At 36.9% G+C, this 19,707-nt stretch overlaps 3 protein-coding genes and 2 pseudogenes across 6 annotated transcripts; 1 reads left to right on the top strand and 4 right to left on the bottom strand.

Moving 5' to 3' along the window:
- Window positions 1–214: 214 nt before the first annotated feature.
- LOC140825102 (uncharacterized) lies at window positions 215–3,339 on the top strand. Of its 2 annotated transcripts, none has more exons than XM_073186642.1 (6): window positions 215–737; window positions 1,103–2,152; window positions 2,261–2,455; window positions 2,562–2,695; window positions 2,814–2,924; window positions 3,039–3,339. In XM_073186642.1, exons 1-6 carry the CDS (start codon window positions 591–593, stop codon window positions 3,091–3,093), a joined length of 1,692 nt encoding a protein of 563 aa, XP_073042743.1. In that variant the 5' UTR covers window positions 215–590; the 3' UTR covers window positions 3,094–3,339. The 2 variants fall into 2 exon arrangements, with proteins under 2 accessions (XP_073042743.1, XP_073042742.1); XM_073186641.1 differs by having other exon boundaries at window positions 223–737; window positions 2,541–2,695.
- A 1,231-nt stretch (window positions 3,340–4,570) lies between these two features.
- On the bottom strand, window positions 4,571–6,780 carry LOC140827963 (alkylated DNA repair protein ALKBH8 homolog; annotated as a pseudogene).
- Window positions 6,781–8,644: 1,864 nt separating this feature from the next.
- On the bottom strand, window positions 8,645–10,737 carry LOC140825104 (uncharacterized). Of its 2 annotated transcripts, none has more exons than XM_073186644.1 (2): window positions 10,502–10,737; window positions 8,645–9,504 (listed from the first exon to the last, which is right to left on the bottom strand). In XM_073186644.1, the coding sequence occupies exons 1-2, from the start codon at window positions 10,648–10,650 to the stop codon at window positions 8,865–8,867; spliced, it is 789 nt and encodes a 262-aa protein (XP_073042745.1). In that variant the 5' UTR covers window positions 10,651–10,737; the 3' UTR covers window positions 8,645–8,864. The 2 variants fall into 2 exon arrangements, with proteins under 2 accessions (XP_073042745.1, XP_073042746.1); XM_073186645.1 differs by having other exon boundaries at window positions 8,645–9,490; window positions 9,616–10,698.
- Window positions 10,738–11,020: 283 nt separating this feature from the next.
- Window positions 11,021–14,008, bottom strand: LOC140825105 (probable polyamine transporter At1g31830). Of its 2 annotated transcripts, none has more exons than XM_073186646.1 (2): window positions 13,787–14,008; window positions 11,021–12,743 (listed from the first exon to the last, which is right to left on the bottom strand). In XM_073186646.1, the coding sequence occupies exons 1-2, from the start codon at window positions 13,787–13,789 to the stop codon at window positions 11,289–11,291; spliced, it is 1,458 nt and encodes a 485-aa protein (XP_073042747.1). In that variant the 5' UTR covers window positions 13,790–14,008; the 3' UTR covers window positions 11,021–11,288. The 2 variants fall into 2 exon arrangements, with proteins under 2 accessions (XP_073042747.1, XP_073042748.1); XM_073186647.1 differs by having other exon boundaries at window positions 13,704–14,008.
- Window positions 14,009–15,396: 1,388 nt separating this feature from the next.
- Window positions 15,397–19,072, bottom strand: LOC140825106 (uncharacterized; annotated as a pseudogene).
- Between the last annotated feature and the right edge of the window lie 635 nt (window positions 19,073–19,707).

A 19,707-nucleotide genomic window follows, 5' to 3' on the forward strand; every position in this document is an offset into this window, starting at 1 on the left:
TTTTTATGTGTTTGGATCTGAAATTATATTTGTAATATGGAAATAATACAACTGAAAGATATGGATAAAAAAATTATTTTATACGTGTGTATATAAATACAAAAATACGAGACAGTCATATTATTCCAAAAAAAAAATATTAAACATTTCTGAAAATAATTTCAGTCAAATTCACATTTATTTATTTATCTAAGAAGAAAAGAAAAAAGACACAAACAAAGCCCCGATCCCAGTTTTGGGCTACGCCAGCTCAACACTGCTGTGTTTGAATGTGAAAATGGGCTGAATTCCCTCTGGACTGGACCCATACCCTTTGTCCCCCATCTTCACCCCACCTCTGCGCACACATGGCGTCCGACCAATTTTCAATTTTGAATCCCCAAAATACAGCCTCATTTCACGCCATTATTGCCAGTGGCTCCTTGCTTGCATACAATCATCAACTAAACTGTACAACTCCGTTTTCTTCAAATTGCAATTATTTTTTTCAGAAAAAGTGAAGCTTTAGATCTGACTCTTTTTGCGGGAACTGATCTAGATGGTGAAGCTACTTATTTGAATGGAGAATGTAATTTAAAGTTTGAGCTGAGATGGGGTTGACCGCTAGCAAGTGCGATGCACGTGCCACGTCGTCGCCGTCATCTGGAGCTGTTGTACGGAGGAACCGGTCCACTAGAAGCAGGCTGTTCAAATCTTCTTGCCTCGGAAATCGCTTCGATGATGATGATGAAACCCAGGTGGCTAGATCGAATCAAAAGATTTTACTTTTTTTTTTTGGCAATCCGATTTGTGTTTGGATTTATCAGTAATGCGCGCGTATATGGGTTGATGTCGTCTTTGGGGGTTGGAGGGACTTTTTGGGAAAATGTTATGTTATACCTGCGTGTACTCTGGAGGAATGTCGCAAGTTTTACCTTTTAATTAGTAGTGTAATTATCTGACATTTTAGACCAACATTCAATCTTTTATTGAATCTCTTGGGTACATTTACTTGTCTACAGAGTAATGGGTTCAAATTCTTATCGCCTAGATTTAACGACTTTTGTTGAAATGTCGCTTTTTCTGCAAGAAGATTTCATGCTTATGCTTATTCATACCTCAGGTATCTGATTGCCCTGGTGAAGAGAATGGAAACACTGTCTGTTGTCTGACTGAGTCGAAAACAGTTGCTTCTCAAGTTTCGGCTGAAATTTACAGGAAAGATATAGCTGACCAAAATGATCACACGAACTGCATTACCTCTGATGTCGAGCTCGATGAGTGGGGTGAATCAAGCTTCACTGATCCTGTGTCTAGTCAACAGAATGCATCTCGAGTTGTGTCTTCTCAGTCACTTAATCCTCCTAGTCGTTTCCTTTCTCGCTTCAGTTTTTATCCTGGAAACTTAAGCTTCCGGCTGAGCCGGGCAAAAAGTTTGGGCTCCTCAAATCCTTATCCCACTATTTCTACGAATGTCACAATTTCGAATGATGAAGAAGAAGTTAGTCATGTCAGCAGACGTATCAGGTCACAAGGTTGTGAAATCTTTCCTACGTGTTTTAATAATAGACCTTTCAGAATGAGGCGTGGGCATTGTGCATCTAATGATTTGCATTTCGGTCCTTATGGTTCTGATTATTCTGATAATTTGCAAGATAATCAAAGGATGAATTCTAGACGTGACATGGTGATCAGTGGAGGTGATGCAAGAATAGACTGTACTCGGAATTTATTTTCTCATATAAACAATAGCAACACAGATGGTGCAGGACTAAGACTTGCCAACAGAAGAGTTGCTGCTCCGGAACGAATAGAACGTAACATTCGATTCAGCAGAACCTTAAGCGTTGGAAGGCTTCGTGACAGAGTCCTTCGCAGATCACTTGTTCCTGATTTAGATCTACATCGTTTTCAACAAAACAGGGAAGTGAGACATGGTAGTCAAGTTGCTGAGAGACAAGGTTCAGGTGATGCACCAGGGGAACTGATGTCCTATGGACATGATATTAGTATGCCGGTTTCTTCTGGTAATGCCTTATCAAACATGTCAATATCCTTTTATGGTACACAAAATCAAGAATTTGAAATCCCACGAGCTAGGGAAACTGGATACCATGATGTCGTGGAGCATCCATCAAATTTTATTGAACGTAGAAGAAGAATAAGATCTCAGGTATTTAATCTTCCTGCTTATTACATGGTATTTAATCTTCCTGCTTATTACAGGACAGCAGATGCAAATTGTGAATGATACGAGTCAATGTAACAATTCTTGTCTTAGGTACGGGCACTTCAACGACTAGGAAGCCGTTTAGAGAATCTCTCTGGCCATGACAGGTCTTGCATTTTATCTGGTCAGCATCTAGGTGGTCGTTGCACTTGTCGCATTGCTGCCCCAGAGGTTAGTTCAAATGATGAAGCTACTGCAAGGGCTAGCATCTCTAGAATCGGCATGTTAGCAGAGGCTTTATTTGAGGTAATTCCACTCATCTTTGTTTACATGGCCCGAGTATCTTTTAGCCGACTGCTACAAAGGTGAATCTTACACACATTTTAATTAGGTTCTCGATGAAATTCACCAGCAATCTGTTGCTTTATCCACTCGGAACACTGCATCTTTCGTCGCATCCGTTCCAGCACCCAACGAAGTGGTGGAGTCACTGCCTTTGAAAATATTTAGTAAATTGAAAAGGAAGCCAAGTGATGAAGCTGCACAGTGAGCAATCAATTTAATTCAAATTTTCTTGAAAATATGAAAATCATGTGTTTCTTTGCGGAACTTAATAACATTACCCTATCCATCTTAAAGTCCCTTGCACCTTAAATGTTAGCAGATGTTACATATGCCTTGTTGAATACGAGGATGGAGATAGCATGAGGATACTGCCTTGCCGTCACGAATACCATAGAGCATGTGTGGATAAATGGCTCAAAGAAATTCACAGGTGTTTTTTTCTTAGCTTTATTCTGTTTACGCACCCTGTGTTCACTCCTTCAAGGGCAATTTTTTTTTTAAAAAAAATCAGATATTACCTGACCTACTTGTGCAATGATTTCAGGGTTTGCCCTCTTTGTCGAGGGGACATTTGCAGACTCGGCTCCTTAACCACATGAGGCGTATTATATAATATTGCAGCCCTCGATGGTTGAAGAACTAAAGCTTGTGAAGTTCGCGTCTTTGTTATAATGCTTTTTATCAAGTTGATTTGGCTACTGGTAATCAACGTTGAATACGTTGCTACTTGGGGAGAGTGCGGGTGCACGATCGTTCATTACATGTATTGGTGCCTCTATTTTTACTCAATTTGCTACTGGATCTCATTAATTCTCGTTGCTCATAATCAATTTCCTTTCTTTGTACGAATCTTACTTTGGTGACAACCCTCCTGTGTAAAGATTGGAACTTGGACATAACTCAACCCCAAAAGCTAGCTCAAGGGGGGAGGATTGTCCAAGCCAATATATGCCACTCAAAGGTTATTTATCTAGCCGATGTGGGACATTTAACACACCCCTCTCACGCCCAGGAATGAACATCTGGAGCGTGGAGTTTACAAATGACCCAATTATGGGCAGAACGGGTGGCCTAATTATAGGTACGAACAGAGCACAACAGAGAAGAATTCTCTTCCAATTCTTTCGTTTATGCTCTGTTCGTAATATCCTGCGAATCAAAGATGAAAACACCCTTGCCAGTATTGTCAAGTGACCGAACTTGGAAAATTTACACTTTCTTGCATACAAGAAACACACATAAATTTGACATTTTTTTCCACAACACAAAAAAAAAATCAGATTTGATTTATAATTTAGAAATTTCGACATGTTGATTCAGGCAAGAATTACATCGACTCTTTTGTGTATCTGTTTACGTTCTCTTAATGACTATAATATGAAACTGGTTTTTTAGCATGGATAAGTAAAATAACAAAAGAAGTTTTTTCTTTTCATCAGGTCACGGAGTTCGCATAAACAATCCTCGAGGAATAAAATTTATTGAAAAACTAGCACATGATAGTCAGTCAATTCCAACAATATTGATAAAAATCATCAAACCTTGTGGTGTGGAACGTAATGATGCAAAGCATATCTCGACTCTCCAGATATCAACAGAATAGATCGAGGTGGAAGATAAATTGATTTCCTCACAAAATCTAAGTTTTCTTGAGATATTTGATCCTCGCTATCTCCAGCACTTGAGGCGGGCTTCCCCTGCCAAGTGCTGGTTGTGTACTTTCTAAATTCCATGATACAAGGGCCTGCGAGTGAAAGGCTGAAAATTGATCCTCCAAATGCCGAATGAGTGTCTATATGTGGAGACAAATCGATCCCAGGCAGATACTCGTTGACTGTTAATATTTTCCAGAGAAGGATGAATAACTCTGATTGAACAAGAACATATGGGTAACAGTCTGATAACATATTATAAATAAAATATAGTTCTTTAAGTTAAGAGTTTTTAAATATAATTCCTTGCCTTTAGTTGATCGAGAGAGACACCAATAGCACCGTTAAGTGTTTGAAATGATCTGATTCTTTCAAGTATTTGTGACACAAAATCTGGAAGCTCACCCAAATATTGATTCGATAGCAGTTTCAAAGAGAACGTAAACAGATGCACAAAAGTAACCTTGCGAAGAAATTATTTACAACAATTTGTAATACGGAAATTTCTATCTGGGGTTAACAGTACAGAACATGTAACAAAGAGAAGAACAAGGAATAACAACTAATAGCCTGGCAATCAAACATCATAGCAAAACTCGTATCCATAATGTTGCACCCTTCTTTTGGCGAGATGTTTCCATGGCCGACAATCAACCGCCGAAAGCAACTCCTGCAAGAGAAAATGAGAAATAATACAAAAAGTTGCCACATGTTTATTTGCGAATTGCAAATCCGAAATATTGATCAGGAGCTGATACATTACTCCGAGATGTGATCCTTAACTTCCTCTTCCTTAGCAGTGATGAAGTCATGGATTAAGAAAAGTCCGGGAATGTTCAAATGCTGAAGTGGATACTGGAACTGATTCAGTAGTGTTAATCTAAAACGATGAAAGGTAAAGTCAACAAAAAACTGCATCCTCCAAAACAAGGTTAATTATCATCATTACATGGATCAAAATAATAATAAAAACATAAACAAAACTTTAGGCACAAAAATCACACCCCAACTCAACTTCATCAGCAAAATATTTCGTGCATCTGGCAAATTTTTTTTACAGGAATTACTAACGACAGCAGAAGTACTAGTTACTTTCAGAGAAGCCATCGGAAATTTTACATGATAAATATGTTTTTTCAACAAAAAACACAACATGAAATTTGATCTCATTCACTTAATGGGCGACAGGTAACCGCCAGCTCAAAATTAGCAGGAGAGCGCCGCCGAGTGGCAAAAGATACCTTATCTAGTGATTGCACAGAATAACTGAATATGCAATGATCGACCACCAAGACTAGAACATGGTTTTCCATTCAATTCTTCTAAAGCGCATTGAGCACTTCCTTTCTCTTGACAAGAAACAATAACCCGAGTCCCACTTTCATCAGCAGCATAGACTCCTTTAACTTCTCCATATGTACCGAAAACAGATGCAATAATTTCATATGAAAGTCCAACAACAGGACCACAATTCGCCACATAAAGATGAGGGCTTGATTCATCATCTCTTCCCTTGGGACATAATGCGAAAATTACGGAGATCGACATGATTTGAATTGATAATGGACAGTGTTTCATCTCTATATATATGACTGATGCAGCTAAAATAAATGAGTCGCGTAGACTGCACACGCGAAATCTGACTGGTTAATAAACTTGTCCACTTGGCCCGTAAACGAGCTCGCCTGGCTGGTGAACGTATCCACGTAGACAATGCACGATTAATTGCTGGGTGTCACCTGCGTCACGAACACTCGTCAGGAAGCGCCGGGAGGATTCCCGGCGTAGGCACTCCGACGCTCAAGTCAGTAAACAATTCAGAGAAAACTCAGAGAACTCAAGAGCTTTAGAGGAAAAATGAGAGCATACCTTGAATAATGAGAGACATCCTCTATTTATAGGAATTTCGAGAGTGCATAGCGGGCTTGGGCCTTTACAAGCTATTTGGGCTTTAACATTGAATTGGCCAGCTAATATAATTACTAATTGGACTATCACCAAAAATTAAATTAGGATATTACCTATCAATGACATTATTAGTTCAAGAAAAGCATTCGAATTCTGATTTAATTCAGTCACTTATCCCCGTGGCTAAATTGTTTGAAATAACATTTCTTAAAAGAAAGCGCTGAAAACATGTCTTCAAATTCATTCACACTGTCTAAATTTCGAAATAATCTCTCAACATAAATCTTGGTAAACCCATACCTGTAATGCAAGAAAATTCAAGCGTTTCTCAAATCGTGGGGCACGTAAATATTGGTAAACCCATATCTTTAAGTGCAAGAATATTAAAAATTTAGCCTTTATTTTACATATTACCATATTCGAGAGCACCATTAGCCAAACATATAATGGCATAAAGAGATGATACATTTAAACAACAAAAGTTCATCTGAAATGGGCATGTGATGGATGAGGAATACGCAGTCGCAATTGTTTGAACAATTGAAGGATAGATACCTGGAGGAGAGGAGTACCAAAATTTTCTGCAAAATCTTGAACCTGTGCTAGGAACGATGAATGATGATGTTTATCGAGTTCGTTCAAACTCGTTTGCACGAATTTGTACAAAAGTTTCCTCGAATTTTTTTAGCATTGCCCCATTTACATAATCGTCCCAATTTTACTGTTGAGTACTGTCACGCCCCGAGACCGGGGTTAGACACCGGCGTCGCTCATCAATCACAAAATCGAAAAACGACAAGCCTCGTAGCACAGTATAAACCGAAACCAGTTTATTTCATAAATTCGCCAAAAAATAATCATTGTCTTTACAACGGAATAAATTGAATAAATTGCGGAAGCGTTTACAATTAAAATAAACCTACTAAAATTTTAAATCTTGCAGCATAATTCTCGATATTTAAATAATTTCACCAGCCCCAAAACTGGTTCGACTCTTCTTCCTCGACCTGTTTCTCTGATTTATCTTCGGATTTATCTGGGAAGGTTGTAAGGGGTGAGTATTTGGGGAAATACTCAGCAAGTGGGGGCCGTTCGAGTACATAACAACATGCATAAAATTCGAAATACATACACACACACACCATGCATATTTTGACTCATACCACGTTCGTATTCTTGACGTGACACTGAGATTCCTCTACTTTCAATGGTTTACTGACGTCAGTCGCTAATTTTTATTCCTCTAAGGGGGCGAGGCCGAATCGGTTATATCCCCACCGTATGAGGGTCATGTCATAGTTGGGATTCCCTCCCATATCCAGTCGGATCCTCACATTGTCAACATAAACTCATGCAGAAATCATAACCAGAAGGGGTAGAAAAGAGTTGTACTCGACCGAAATTTAATAAAACCGAAAATTACATGCACCGAAATACATGCACCGAAAAATGCAACAATTTAAAACAAGCCCACTTACCTTAAATTCTTGAAGAAAATAAACGTGGAAAACTCCGGTGGCTGGACTGCGGCAGCGCTTCGCTGTGCTCGAAAATATCCTAAGGAACTAGAGGCACAATTCTCGAAAATATGAGGTGTAAAATGGTGTGAATTTTCGAGATCCATGCCCTCCTATTTATAGGGGTTGGCTGCTATCCTGATCGTGTATCAAATCGCGTTGATTCTGAATCAAATCTTTATCTAAAATCGTGATCAAATCTACCTTTATTCTTTATCCTAATTTCGAAATTTATAATTATATCCAAGCAAATTTTCGAAATTAAGCCTTGCCCAGTCTGTGAAATTTCGACTTTTGTGTCTAATTCCCAATATTCGGTAGATTTTTGACTTCCTAAAATAATAAAAATTATATTTCTAAAATCCCACAAATTTGCTTACTTAAATCCAAAATTTAGTGGTATTTTTCTACAACTCAAATTTTGATTATTCTCCTAAAATCCCGGTAGTTAAACTTTTAAATTTTTCCCAAGGCTGCATTTATCGCGTAGACTTTCCTTACTATTTTCGAAAATCCTTAACAAAATCTTCCCATATTTTCGAAAATCACATGATATTTTCTCAAGATTTGATTGGGTCATCTTCTTGCTTAAATCTTTATCCGGTAAAATTCTATCTATCTCAAATTCTGAAACAAATACACACGATATATTTAAATTCTTGAATTCCAAAAATCACAAATCCTGAAAATCTCGAAAATCTTGATACAAAATATTATCATGATAAAATAAAAAATCCGGGATTTTACAAGTACAGAATAGTTTTTTTCTACTAAAAATTACAAATTCTCGCTCTTCCAATTTTATCGGTCGTAATATTCACTTGCATACGTTTCTCTTTTCATACAAGCCAATTTTCAAAACAAATCAACATGAATTAAAGGTATGTTAGTGTCATCTAATTAGAAATGGTATAATAATAATAATATTGCTTATAATTTGATCATTGGAATGAGGGATAATTGCTTGATATCATACTCAATTCAGTTTCAAATTAGCCTGAACCCAGTTTCAAAAGCTCGAGGTTTTAGACCAACAAGTATGATGACATCACATATTTTTATGAGTTGGGATGTTCGCCAAAAGAACGATTAAACGAAGATCATTCTTCAATTCAAGCGTTGCTCTGAATAAACTTGTCAGCTACACGTTTTCCATAATAATACAAGGAAATTACTGCTCGAACAAAAAGTATCATCAGTTTAAAGAGTAGAAGTAACATGATTTTTTTACTTTTTAATCTGCTACACTTGTAAGGGTAAAGACACTAACTATTTTTCATCCTGGCAGAAAGTTCACGTATCTTCTCCCTCTTCTTGTGTGTCATCTGCAGCTAGAAGATGATTCAGAGAAACCTTTGACTTCTTTGCTTCCGGTTGGTTTTCTCTGGTTTCCTCAACACCTTTTCTCTTCAAAGTTTCGTCATTTTCATCTTCGGCTATTTTATCTCCATCTAGATCGTCTTCGGCTATTTTATCTCCATCTAGAGCATCATCAACGCTCTCAGTAGTCTCCTCGTGTGCAGATTCTAGTTCACCCTTTTCCCTCTTCTCACCACCAACTCCAACGGATTTACCAGATACATTTTTCCATTCCATCAAAAAACTCCGCACCTCTTCACTGCTTGCAAAATCCACAGGAGTTTTTCCAGCCTTGTTCTTTGCATCCAGATTTGCACCTTTCTTCACCAAATACTTGATGAGTTCGAGGTGAGAACCTTGAGCTGCATAATGAAGAGCAGTCATGCCCTTACGATTATAAGATTTGATGGAGACTCCGGATGTATGAAGAATCTTGACAACCTCAAGATGACCCTTTTGAGCAGCAAAATGAATGGCACCCATGTCATCCATGGCAGCAGCACCGATATCGGCCTTGTTGTTGCAGAGATAATTTACAACCTCGGCATGGCCAGACCATGCTGCTAGATGTAATCTATGGTTCAGTATCACTTAAGTATAACGTATACTAATTACAGGATGAAAAACCGGGACATGGAAATATAAGAAAATGTTCATACTAACAGTAAATTCAATGGTGGCATACACTGTACACTAAGAAGCTTCCGTTTCTTTACTCTTATTTTCATGTCAAGAAGAAGATTCAATGCACCAACAGCAAAAATGCTCCAAGCTAAATCTTTGTTGGGAAGTATTCAATTTATGAGGGTAAAAAAATAACGGGACAGAAAGTACATTCAATCTTCTTTCATCAAGAGTTTCAGTTGAAACAATACAAGTTAATGACTCTACAATAGCTGTATGATACTTTTTCACTTGTCACCCGTCAAATTCTACACGAAATAGATGCACCAGAATCACGAAAAAGGTCTGAAAAGTTCATATTCAATTTGAAGTTAGAAAACTGTAACAGTGAAAACAACATTCGAGCTTAATTATGCAATTGAAAATCACTCCTCACAATATGTATTAAAGTGGTTTCGCAAATACACCATTTGATAGAAAAGCCTCAAAATAATACATGCCGCTAGCAAGCAATACCATTCCGGATTGTAACATTCAGTGGATGGATAATTGGACATTATTTTGGTAGAGTTTAGATTTTCTACTCGATAAAGATCTGAAAATTATTTCATTGCCCTACACCTAATCAAAAAGTACCATAAACTCACAAAATTCCCCCTTTTTTATGTAGTATTAATATTGTTGAGAAAAAATCCCTCACAGTGAGATAATTTAATTGCCCTGATTAAAAACCTCCAAACCCTATGAAAATCAACTTAGCATCACCCAACTTATTACACCCCATAGCATCGATTTCTTTAAGAAAATGAATACAAAACAATCTTTCCAATTACAAAATGAGTAAACCCAAAAGAAAACAGAGACGAACTGCACATTCTTGTTCGCTAAACAGAGAGATAAAGAAGATAAAGCAAGAAAAAGGAAAAAACAAAAAAAGAGAAGGATACGGGGTGCGAGAGTGCCTGTCACGTGAGTTGACAGCGAGAGGATTGGCGCTGCATACTGCTTGCACAGCCTCCATGTCTCCCGATCGAGCCGCCTCGTGCAAATTTTCGTCCTTGAAATTTGCGTCAGCCGCAGTTGGTTTCTTGCCCATTTTTCCAAATAATAGTTATTCGTTTCAGTTCGGAGAATATGTATGAAGAAAGCCCACTAGATGCTCGATGTGACGGCCATAGCCACTCTATTTTAACCATTTATTTATTATTAGTCATCGAAAAAGCGCATTCTATCTCAATTTTAAGGTTCTATCATATCATTCCACATTTTCGTATTAAACATTCATTATTTCTTAATTCCACATTTCTGTGTTAAACAATTCATATCAACTTTCACTGATGACATAACTTTTTAATCAAATGCTTTTTTTTAAAAAAAAAAAATTCTCAATTATATTTACATACATTCAAATACACTTGAGAGATGTTATTTTTCAAAACAAAGTTTGACCGGTTAGTCTTATATCACAGATTGTTTCAAGAAAATGGAATTTATGTAATTGGCAAATGTCCATTTTAACTTCCTTGAAATGCTGACTGATTCATAACAATGCCTTTTCTTACAAATTATATAAAGGGCTTTCTGAGCTGAACATACCAAACAACTCTTTATCTCCTATACTCGAGGGGAGTTCTGAGGGAACCTTAAACAACAATGCAACATATTCAAGTTGCATCTTGAACATCATGGAACACGTGGAAAAACTCAACTTTTGCGGCATACCAAATAACCTAGCTAGTCTACCAACGCTTCGTTCTCCCGAGTACTTGTATGAAAGTCAGGAAGATCGGGACTCGTGGAAAATCTAAGCCATCTCTTCTTCTCACACTGCTTAAGACAGGGGTACATTATCAGCCCGACCATGACAGCAACGAGGCTAACAATCATGACTTTAAGCGAAGCAAAGGCCAATACCACACCAATTAATATGGTTGGAGGGACACACATCAAGATAGCACCAACTGTCCCAACTGGTATCTTGTAAGGCCGAGGTGCAGTAGGGGCGATCATTCTAAGTTGTATGAATGCTATAAATTCCAGAATCATTCCAAAGCAGTACATGAAATTTTCTGCAGCCACGATTTCTTGAAAGCTCAGCCAAGAAAGCAGGATCACACCAGAAGCAGAAAACAAGATCCCAACTAGAGGAGTTCCATATCGAGACCGCTTAGCAAAGAATTCAGGAAGTATCCCTCTTTCCGCCATGCCAAGAAGCTGAAATGAATCGCTGCTCATTTCCGCCACAAACATCCCCATATTCGACATAGCAGCAGCCCCCTGAATCCACCATCTCAGCCACACTCCACCTATAATTTTTGCCACATCAGAGAAGTACCCATCGGTCCATAATTCACGTTGCAGAGGCATAGCTCCTGTCCCGGCTAGTAGAGGAAAGAAATATCCCAGAACAACAAGAATTAGTGCGTAGAAGAGGGCAGTTGGAAGAGTTTTTTGGGGGTTTTCTACTTCCCCTGCCAGCGTACTTATCGAGTCCCAATAATTCAGGTTCCAGAAGAGCGTGTTGAGATACAAATTCCAGTCCACTTTGTGTACGTTTGCAACTAGCCATCTTTTAGGCTGCAATCTCGGGATCGAAATGAATCCCATGACCACAAAAGGAAGAATCGAGAAGATTCCAAGAATCACAGCAACCCATCCAACAATTACTAAGCCTCGGTAATTCATGTACGTTAGGACAACCGTTACGGCCAGCACGGATATAACCCTTGGAAAACCACCACCTAATGCAGGAATCCCCGATTTTAGATAATCAAGAAACAATACTGGGTAAAGTGCATTATCAATCACCCCACTTAGCCATTTCATCCACCCTTGCTGAAAACCCCAGAATGGTCCCAAAGCTGACGAAACCCAAACTACATAGCCACCATTTTCCGGAAACATAGTGCCCATTTCAGCAGTTATTAAGGCTTCAGGAACACTCCATATGAGAGGGAATATCAAGAAACCAGCAAGAGCAAGAAGAGGACCAGCTGCATTAACGCTATCCTCAATACCAAATGGCCCCCCCGATACCTCGTAGAATATGAGGAAAACAAGGGGTAAGACTGAGACCTTCCTACCATGATTTGCGCTAGGAGAATGAATTGAATTAATTCCCACGTATTCTGCACCATTATAATCCCCCATTGCAATAGACGTTTGCCTACTGCCTGCTTCCCTCAACTTCTGCATTCATTTTCCAACAATCAAAAACCGAAAATGGAGTTGCATCTTGTTCACGCATAAATATCATGGAACATAAAATAAAGAAATCTTTGGAAATAACTAAAAAGAAAAAAACAGAACTACTCCTTCTATGCACCAATCAGTTAGGCCTAATGTTGCAAGAAAGAGATCAAAGGGCAATAGATAGCATAGCCATTGGAAAAGCAACAAGCACTAAGGCTCATAGTTACTGTTGAGTCTAGATGCAAAGCAAAAGGATAAGCAAGCACTTTTTTATGGTGAGGCGTGATAAGGGATACTATGGTAGAATCTACAAATCTGTAAAAGAAACCCTTGTCATATACACAAACCATTGAATAACAGTAAATCAAATGATTATTAGTATATTTAGCAAAAAAAGAACAAGAACTTCTAGCATCTCATCTTGTATTTACCATTCTTACAGTCATGAAACAGTTAAAATGTGCTTTGGGACTTTAAACCACACCAATGTTGGTATTTCATGATCAAGGCATGCGGCTGGCCTTGGCTTGTTTGTGTCAAAACGCAGAAATTTAGCCTTGTTAAGCCTTGAAATCAAGTGAGCCTTGTGGATTTCTAATAATACGGTGTATAGCATGTCATGAAATCAAGTAGACACTTCAATAGGGGAAGATGATATGAATAGTCTGAATGAAAAATAGTGGTGGTAACCTTATCTAGAAATACAAATCTTGATCAACTATAAAAGTCTATTAAGTCCATCGAAAACAAAACTTGATCGAAACATTACAACAGTAAGTCCAGCTCAAAATCAACAACTAAACATCAATTTTCTTGAAATTGAGTCAAGTTCTTATTTTTCCCCGTTCAAGAACCACTCGAGCTTGAAATTGCACAGTTCAAGAAAAATGTAAAGCAACCTTTAACAAGTTAACGGTCCACAACACTTAAAACAAAAAACAGAAGATGAGAACTCACACGGCAACCGGACCCAGTCGACAAGAATTGTCGAATAATTCAGATCTATATACGAAAAATAAGGTAAAGGAACCATTAGAGACCATAAAACACAAGAAAGCTTATTCGAAGAAACCCATGCGCGCGGGCTGTGCTGTGTCATCGTAGAATCGAAGAATTTACAATTTCTGATAACTTAAAGCAACCCACTGGATTTAACATAAATAAATCAGCTGCATGTCAACTAGTAAAATTGGCAGGACGTGTGAATGAAGAGCACCCCACGCCCCGATTCCAATTCAAAGACCAAAGAAACTGAGTGAAAAAATAGCCGGTGGCAAGGAAGGAGGTGCCAATGGGCCTCCCTTAATCTAACATTAGGCCGATATTATGGGCTAAGCCCACTTTAAAAAAATCTTTTGAACCAGTAATACAGCTTGCTTGAATAAACTCAACTCTGGACAATATAACGTTTCGATCGATCGAACCGGAAATTATTATATTATATAACATAGTAATATAATATAATAAATAATATAATTTAAATTTATATATAACTAATAAAAAATATACTTATCCAAATTTAAACAACATAAGTATAATCAAACATAATTATGTATATATTTTAAAATAAAAATGATCAATATAAGTTATAATACTACTAAAATAACATTTTAAGCAAATTTAAAAATCCAAATAATCATATATATCACTAAAAATAATATTTAAAATATAGGAAATATTTTTAAAAAAATAAGAAATAATCAAATTTTATATTGTATCTTATATATTCATTTTTAAATTATAATTTAAAACCTATCATATAAATGGAACCGACCCGATTTTAAAAACACTGACTCAAGCATGTTTATATTGTATATTAATTTTTAAATTATAATTTAAATCATTATTCCATACGAAAAATTATTATAAACTTAAAAAACACTTATATGCATAAACAAAAAACATTAAATATTTGGTGAATCTTATATAAAATCCATGCAAGCTACTCTTGGACTTTAAAAAAAATTGAAGAATATGTCTCATGTGCAACTGTTTTACGGTTAATATACTACATACAGTGAAAGTAATTCTAGAAGACATTAATGATTCACCACATGCGTGCTTTATTTTGTAATTTTTGTATCTTTTGGAAGACAAAAACTTGTGTGAGACGGTCTTACGGATCGTATTTTGTGATATAGATCTTATTTGAGTTATCTATGAAAAAATATTGTGAATATCGGTAGGGTTGACCATCTCACAGATAAAAATTCGTAAAACCGTCTCACAAAAGACCTACTCCTTTTGGAATGCATGAGCCATAAACTTTTGCAACACTTGATTCCTAATGTTAGTTGAATAACGCTTTTCAAAGTTAAACGCATAGCACGCGTGAGTCGAGCAAATATCGAAGTTTATTTCAGAAAATAACGAATCACATGATAATATTTAGTTTTATATTCTGAAGAAAATATATATTTTATGCCGCGTAAAAACATATTTCACAATAGTTTGTGGGATATTTTTCACATTCAGAATAAATTTCTTGGTCAGAACACAATTAATAATATTTGTTTTTCTTTTTTCATCTTAAATATAACTTTGAATTGGAAATAATCATGTTGTATGCGACTTTGCACTATAGTTAGCTCAACACCAAACAAGCGTTACGTTGGGAATCAAGCGAGGAAGTGTGATATAAGAATGCATCTTTAGAAAATGAATCGGATCTACATTGTGAAATGATTTCCGAAAACATATTCCCAAAATCCAACCAAACATGACCTCAGAATGTCAAGGGAAAAAAGACAAGAAAATTCCTCAGCCTCTTCTAGTGCTGCCCATTACAAGAACATTAAGTTATTTACAGGTAGGATCTGTCAGCATATTACAAGATATCCAATAAAACCAATGGAACCAATCTAAATTATTGGATCTGACACAGAATTTTCTTGAAATTCATTTAATGAAACAGTCGGACAAAGAACAAGTTCTCATCTCCTGGTCCCTAGTTTGATCTAGCAGCACAGATTTGTAAGCCAAATTGTTATCCTCACAGGACCACCAATCTTTGCATAGCTTCTCATTCTATGAACCCATCCAAAACCATGAACGCTACAATCATCAATTATTACACGAAGGCCATTGATGTACACTAACAATCTACTCTTTTCTCTTGAAAACTCCACAAAATTTATGATGTCCTGAAATTCTTGCCTGGCCCCTTGAATTTAAAAAACAGTTTGATTCAATCCTACTTTTTGGCAACTGTTTTTTCAGGACCATATGCATTAATCTGGCGAGGACTGTTTCAACCACTTAAGGATCATTAATCATCGAAAGTGACTATACTTTTCTTGAAAAATCATTATCATCGAACAAAAGGGTACCTAGATATGTAGTACTCTCTTACACGAGAAGTACCATCTCTGGACAAAATGCCTTCAAGATCTCCGATTATTCGGGCCAACCATATCTCTAAATTTCTCTGGATTTCTTTGAAGTCTTTTATTATCGAACCAAGTGCCCGCATTGTGGCCTGGCCTTCAAATTCCTCTTCACGATAGGATTTTCCAGCTTTGGTTTGTAAAGCCATCAGTTTCTGATTTGTTTCAGATGCGCGTTGCTTTAGTCGAAATGCTTCAAGTAAAAACTCGGTTTGTCTCTGTGTTCGGAAGTCTGAACTGATGGTGGGTTCGCAGGGATCGCTAGCTTGCTGTAAAAATAAGGCCTCATATGAGAATATAAATTTGAACGAGGTGTCAAATTTATATACAAAAGCATAAGTTAAATGAGGCACAAATTTAGAACTACTAAATCCCAGTTTATTTAGTTCCATAGTTGATAAATGCCAAGTAACTATGCACGTTAGAAATTACCATTTTCCTGCACAGATCATCAATTTTTCCTGCTAATGCTTGATACCTCTTGGCCTGCTTTCGCATTTGATATGGCACTTTTGATAGGATCTGTCTTGCCGATTCTTTCCAAATTTAGCAGTTCTTGCTCGAGTAGTTTTAGCTTAGAGGAAACTCCAGTAGAGTCAGCATCAACCTTCCAAGGAGAGTCTCTTCTGAACCAAAAGATGACGTGGCTTTCACATTTGTTTCATGTTTATAGCATCAAAATTTCCAAAAATGTCATAAATGGAAATACTTTTACCTGGCCACAAAATGCTTCATATTGAACTGAGATTCAAGGGATTCATAATGCATATCCTGCATGCATAACATCCAGAATCAGCGTACTTAATCCAATTTTTTTGACGTAAAACATAAATACCAACAAGAACTCACTGGGGATCATCACATAAACGGGAACAATATGCAAGAATATTCAATCATTTTAGATTGATGAAGCCATTTATTATCTGTCAAGAGGGCAAACTGGATACATGTTTAACAGTTCTAATAAAGACCAATCAGACATGCCAAAAACCAACTTTCTCCAAAGACGAAATCCATCGAAAAAATCCAGTCACATGCATTTTCATGAGAAGAAAGGTTTGAAAAACTGCAAATGCATGTTCAAAAAACCAATTTAATATATAATGAGAAAAAGCATCCATCGATGGAAATCTAATGATAATTTGAATTATAAAAGCCTAATCGAGAAAATCATTCCATGTGACAGCAAAGTTTCAAGTAAATAATCAAGTGCTCTCGTTGCAAAGGACTTGGTTTCCAGTGGTCAGAGCCAACAAAGCATGAGAAGTTTAGTGGACAGAGGATAAGGTGTCAGGCTCCAAAAAAACAGATGTATAGTTGGAGTGAAAATATGCAAGAAGAATTCCATTAATGACTCTGTTTACGAAAATAGGTGGTCCAAAATATGATTGAACCATTGAAATAAAACAAATAGAAAGGCAAACTCTTGATCATCATATTTAGATAAAGTGAGTCAAGACAAAGATTTCACGACTTGGGGACAAAAGGCCGGACAAAGAGGGAAAAATTTTGCGCAATCCAAACAAACACAAGTAAATACGTAACATATCAGGTCAGAAAACAATTGCAATTTAAACTTGCCCGCCAATTACGCCAACTTGTCCAAAATCAAACCTGTTTTTTCAAAGATCAACTTTTCCTATCAAGATTCAGTTCAAGAACAAGAACAACGTTCAGATGCCGAATCATTTTCAGCACACAAGATAATCATGAGGAGTTCAAACATCATTTTTAAGTCGACTCCTATTAAAAACCTGTCAAGAGACACAATCTTTAAAACTAAATGAAGAACAATCATAATCTTTAAAGCAGCCAGAGAACCACAAAAGAATGAGAACAAGAAAAAGCTTGTTACATGTGTGCATCAGCCTAATCAAGTCCCCCAGAGACCTCATAAGGAGAACCTAGAACAACAAAATTGTTCTATTAACATGTAAGGAAGTCAAATTCCTCAATATTTCGAGTCCCGTACACAGAAATTTCAGTTCCCTCGTGACCATAGAATCAATGTCTCTACTTCAAAGTTATTTTTCCATGTCGTAAACTCGCAAGGAACAAACTAGAACCTTATAGCCACAACTCCACCACATCACGAAAGAAACCACAGAAAGAGATTACATTTATCTTACCTGCCAGGGACTTGCTTTCTCAGACCAAAATTTTGAAGCTGCAGAATTCAAGAAATCTGAACTATACCCTCTTGTACTCTGCCCATAAACAGCTCCCGCTTCATCCAACCCAGCTCCCAAAAAACACTCTTCTACTCCCACCTCAACCCCTTCTGACACCCCGTCTTCCCCATACCTCACCTCCATGTCACCATAGCAATCTCCACCACTACCCTCTACCTCAAAGTTACTCCTACTCACAAAATTCAGCATTTCATCTCTCTCACTGACTTCCCTTTTCAAATCTTGAACATTCCCCTCCAATTCAGCCCTCACGCTTTCAAATTCCTCAAGTTTACCCTTCAAAAACACTATTTCTTCACTGAACTCTTCGATCTGCTGCAACAGTCTCTTCTCTTCCTGCTGCCATGCGTGTCTGTGGCTGGCAAAGATTTCAACAACTCTTGCATTTGCCTTTGAGTCCTCTTTCCTTCTTGAGTGAAGTTGCCTCAGCTGCTCTTCAGCTTGCATGAGCTCCAAGGTGAGAGCTTTATTGTTTTCTCGGAGTGTAGAAAGTAAAGAGATGGAGTTTTTAGGCAAAGACCCAAGAAAAATTGCGAAACTGAGACCTAAATATGAGGACAACAGCTTCACATAATGCTGATGATCACTAAGTGGTTGTTCTTGGTTGTCATTTTGGTGTTCATGGTTTTCTTGGCATTGGTATTGGTATTGGTATTGGGCAGCCATTATTCGCTAGCTTTGCCGAGAATTTTTGGGGGGCAACTTTTTGTTTTATTTTGGGGTTTTGGTCTTTTGGGTGTCTTTTGTGTTTGTGGACTTAAGGTGTGATCGTTTTTTTTTTCTTGTTTCAATATACCATGTTATTATTATTTTTGTATGTAAGAGTTAACTTGTAAATCTATTTACGAATTAATGAGTCAAATATTATAAAATTTAAATTTGATTTGTTTATCTTAACAAGATTCGTTAAACGAGTTTAATCGAGTTTCGAATTACTTACTAACAGTTTGATTCATTTACACCTTACTCTTGATTCAATCGGATATTGGATTATTTTTTACAAGAAATAAAATATGGAAATATTTTGTTTTAAAATTTGTTGATGATGATAGTTAATAAATCCGAATCAAAGTCATCAATTTTTTTTTAAATTATATTTACGTTCATGGAATTCTTGACATCTAGACCGGGCTTCTCGTATCCACTCATTTGATTAATTTGTAGCTAATCTGCTCAAAATAAAGTTCAAATGACATATCTTCGTGGAGAGCATGTCTTAGCCTCAAATGGAGGCCCTGCTTCTTCGGGATTGTTGGTGGATCACATGCCTACAAGTCATCGCCAATAAGATATATATTTTAGCGTAATTTTCGTACAATAATTTCAACTTATTTACATCAAATATTTTTTTAAAAAAATATTATTTTTGAAATATTCTATTTT

The sequence above is a fragment of the Primulina eburnea genome, chromosome 3 (assembly GCF_022965805.1).
Source record: "Primulina eburnea isolate SZY01 chromosome 3, ASM2296580v1, whole genome shotgun sequence".
Taxonomy (NCBI): Eukaryota; Viridiplantae; Streptophyta; class Magnoliopsida; order Lamiales; family Gesneriaceae; genus Primulina; species Primulina eburnea.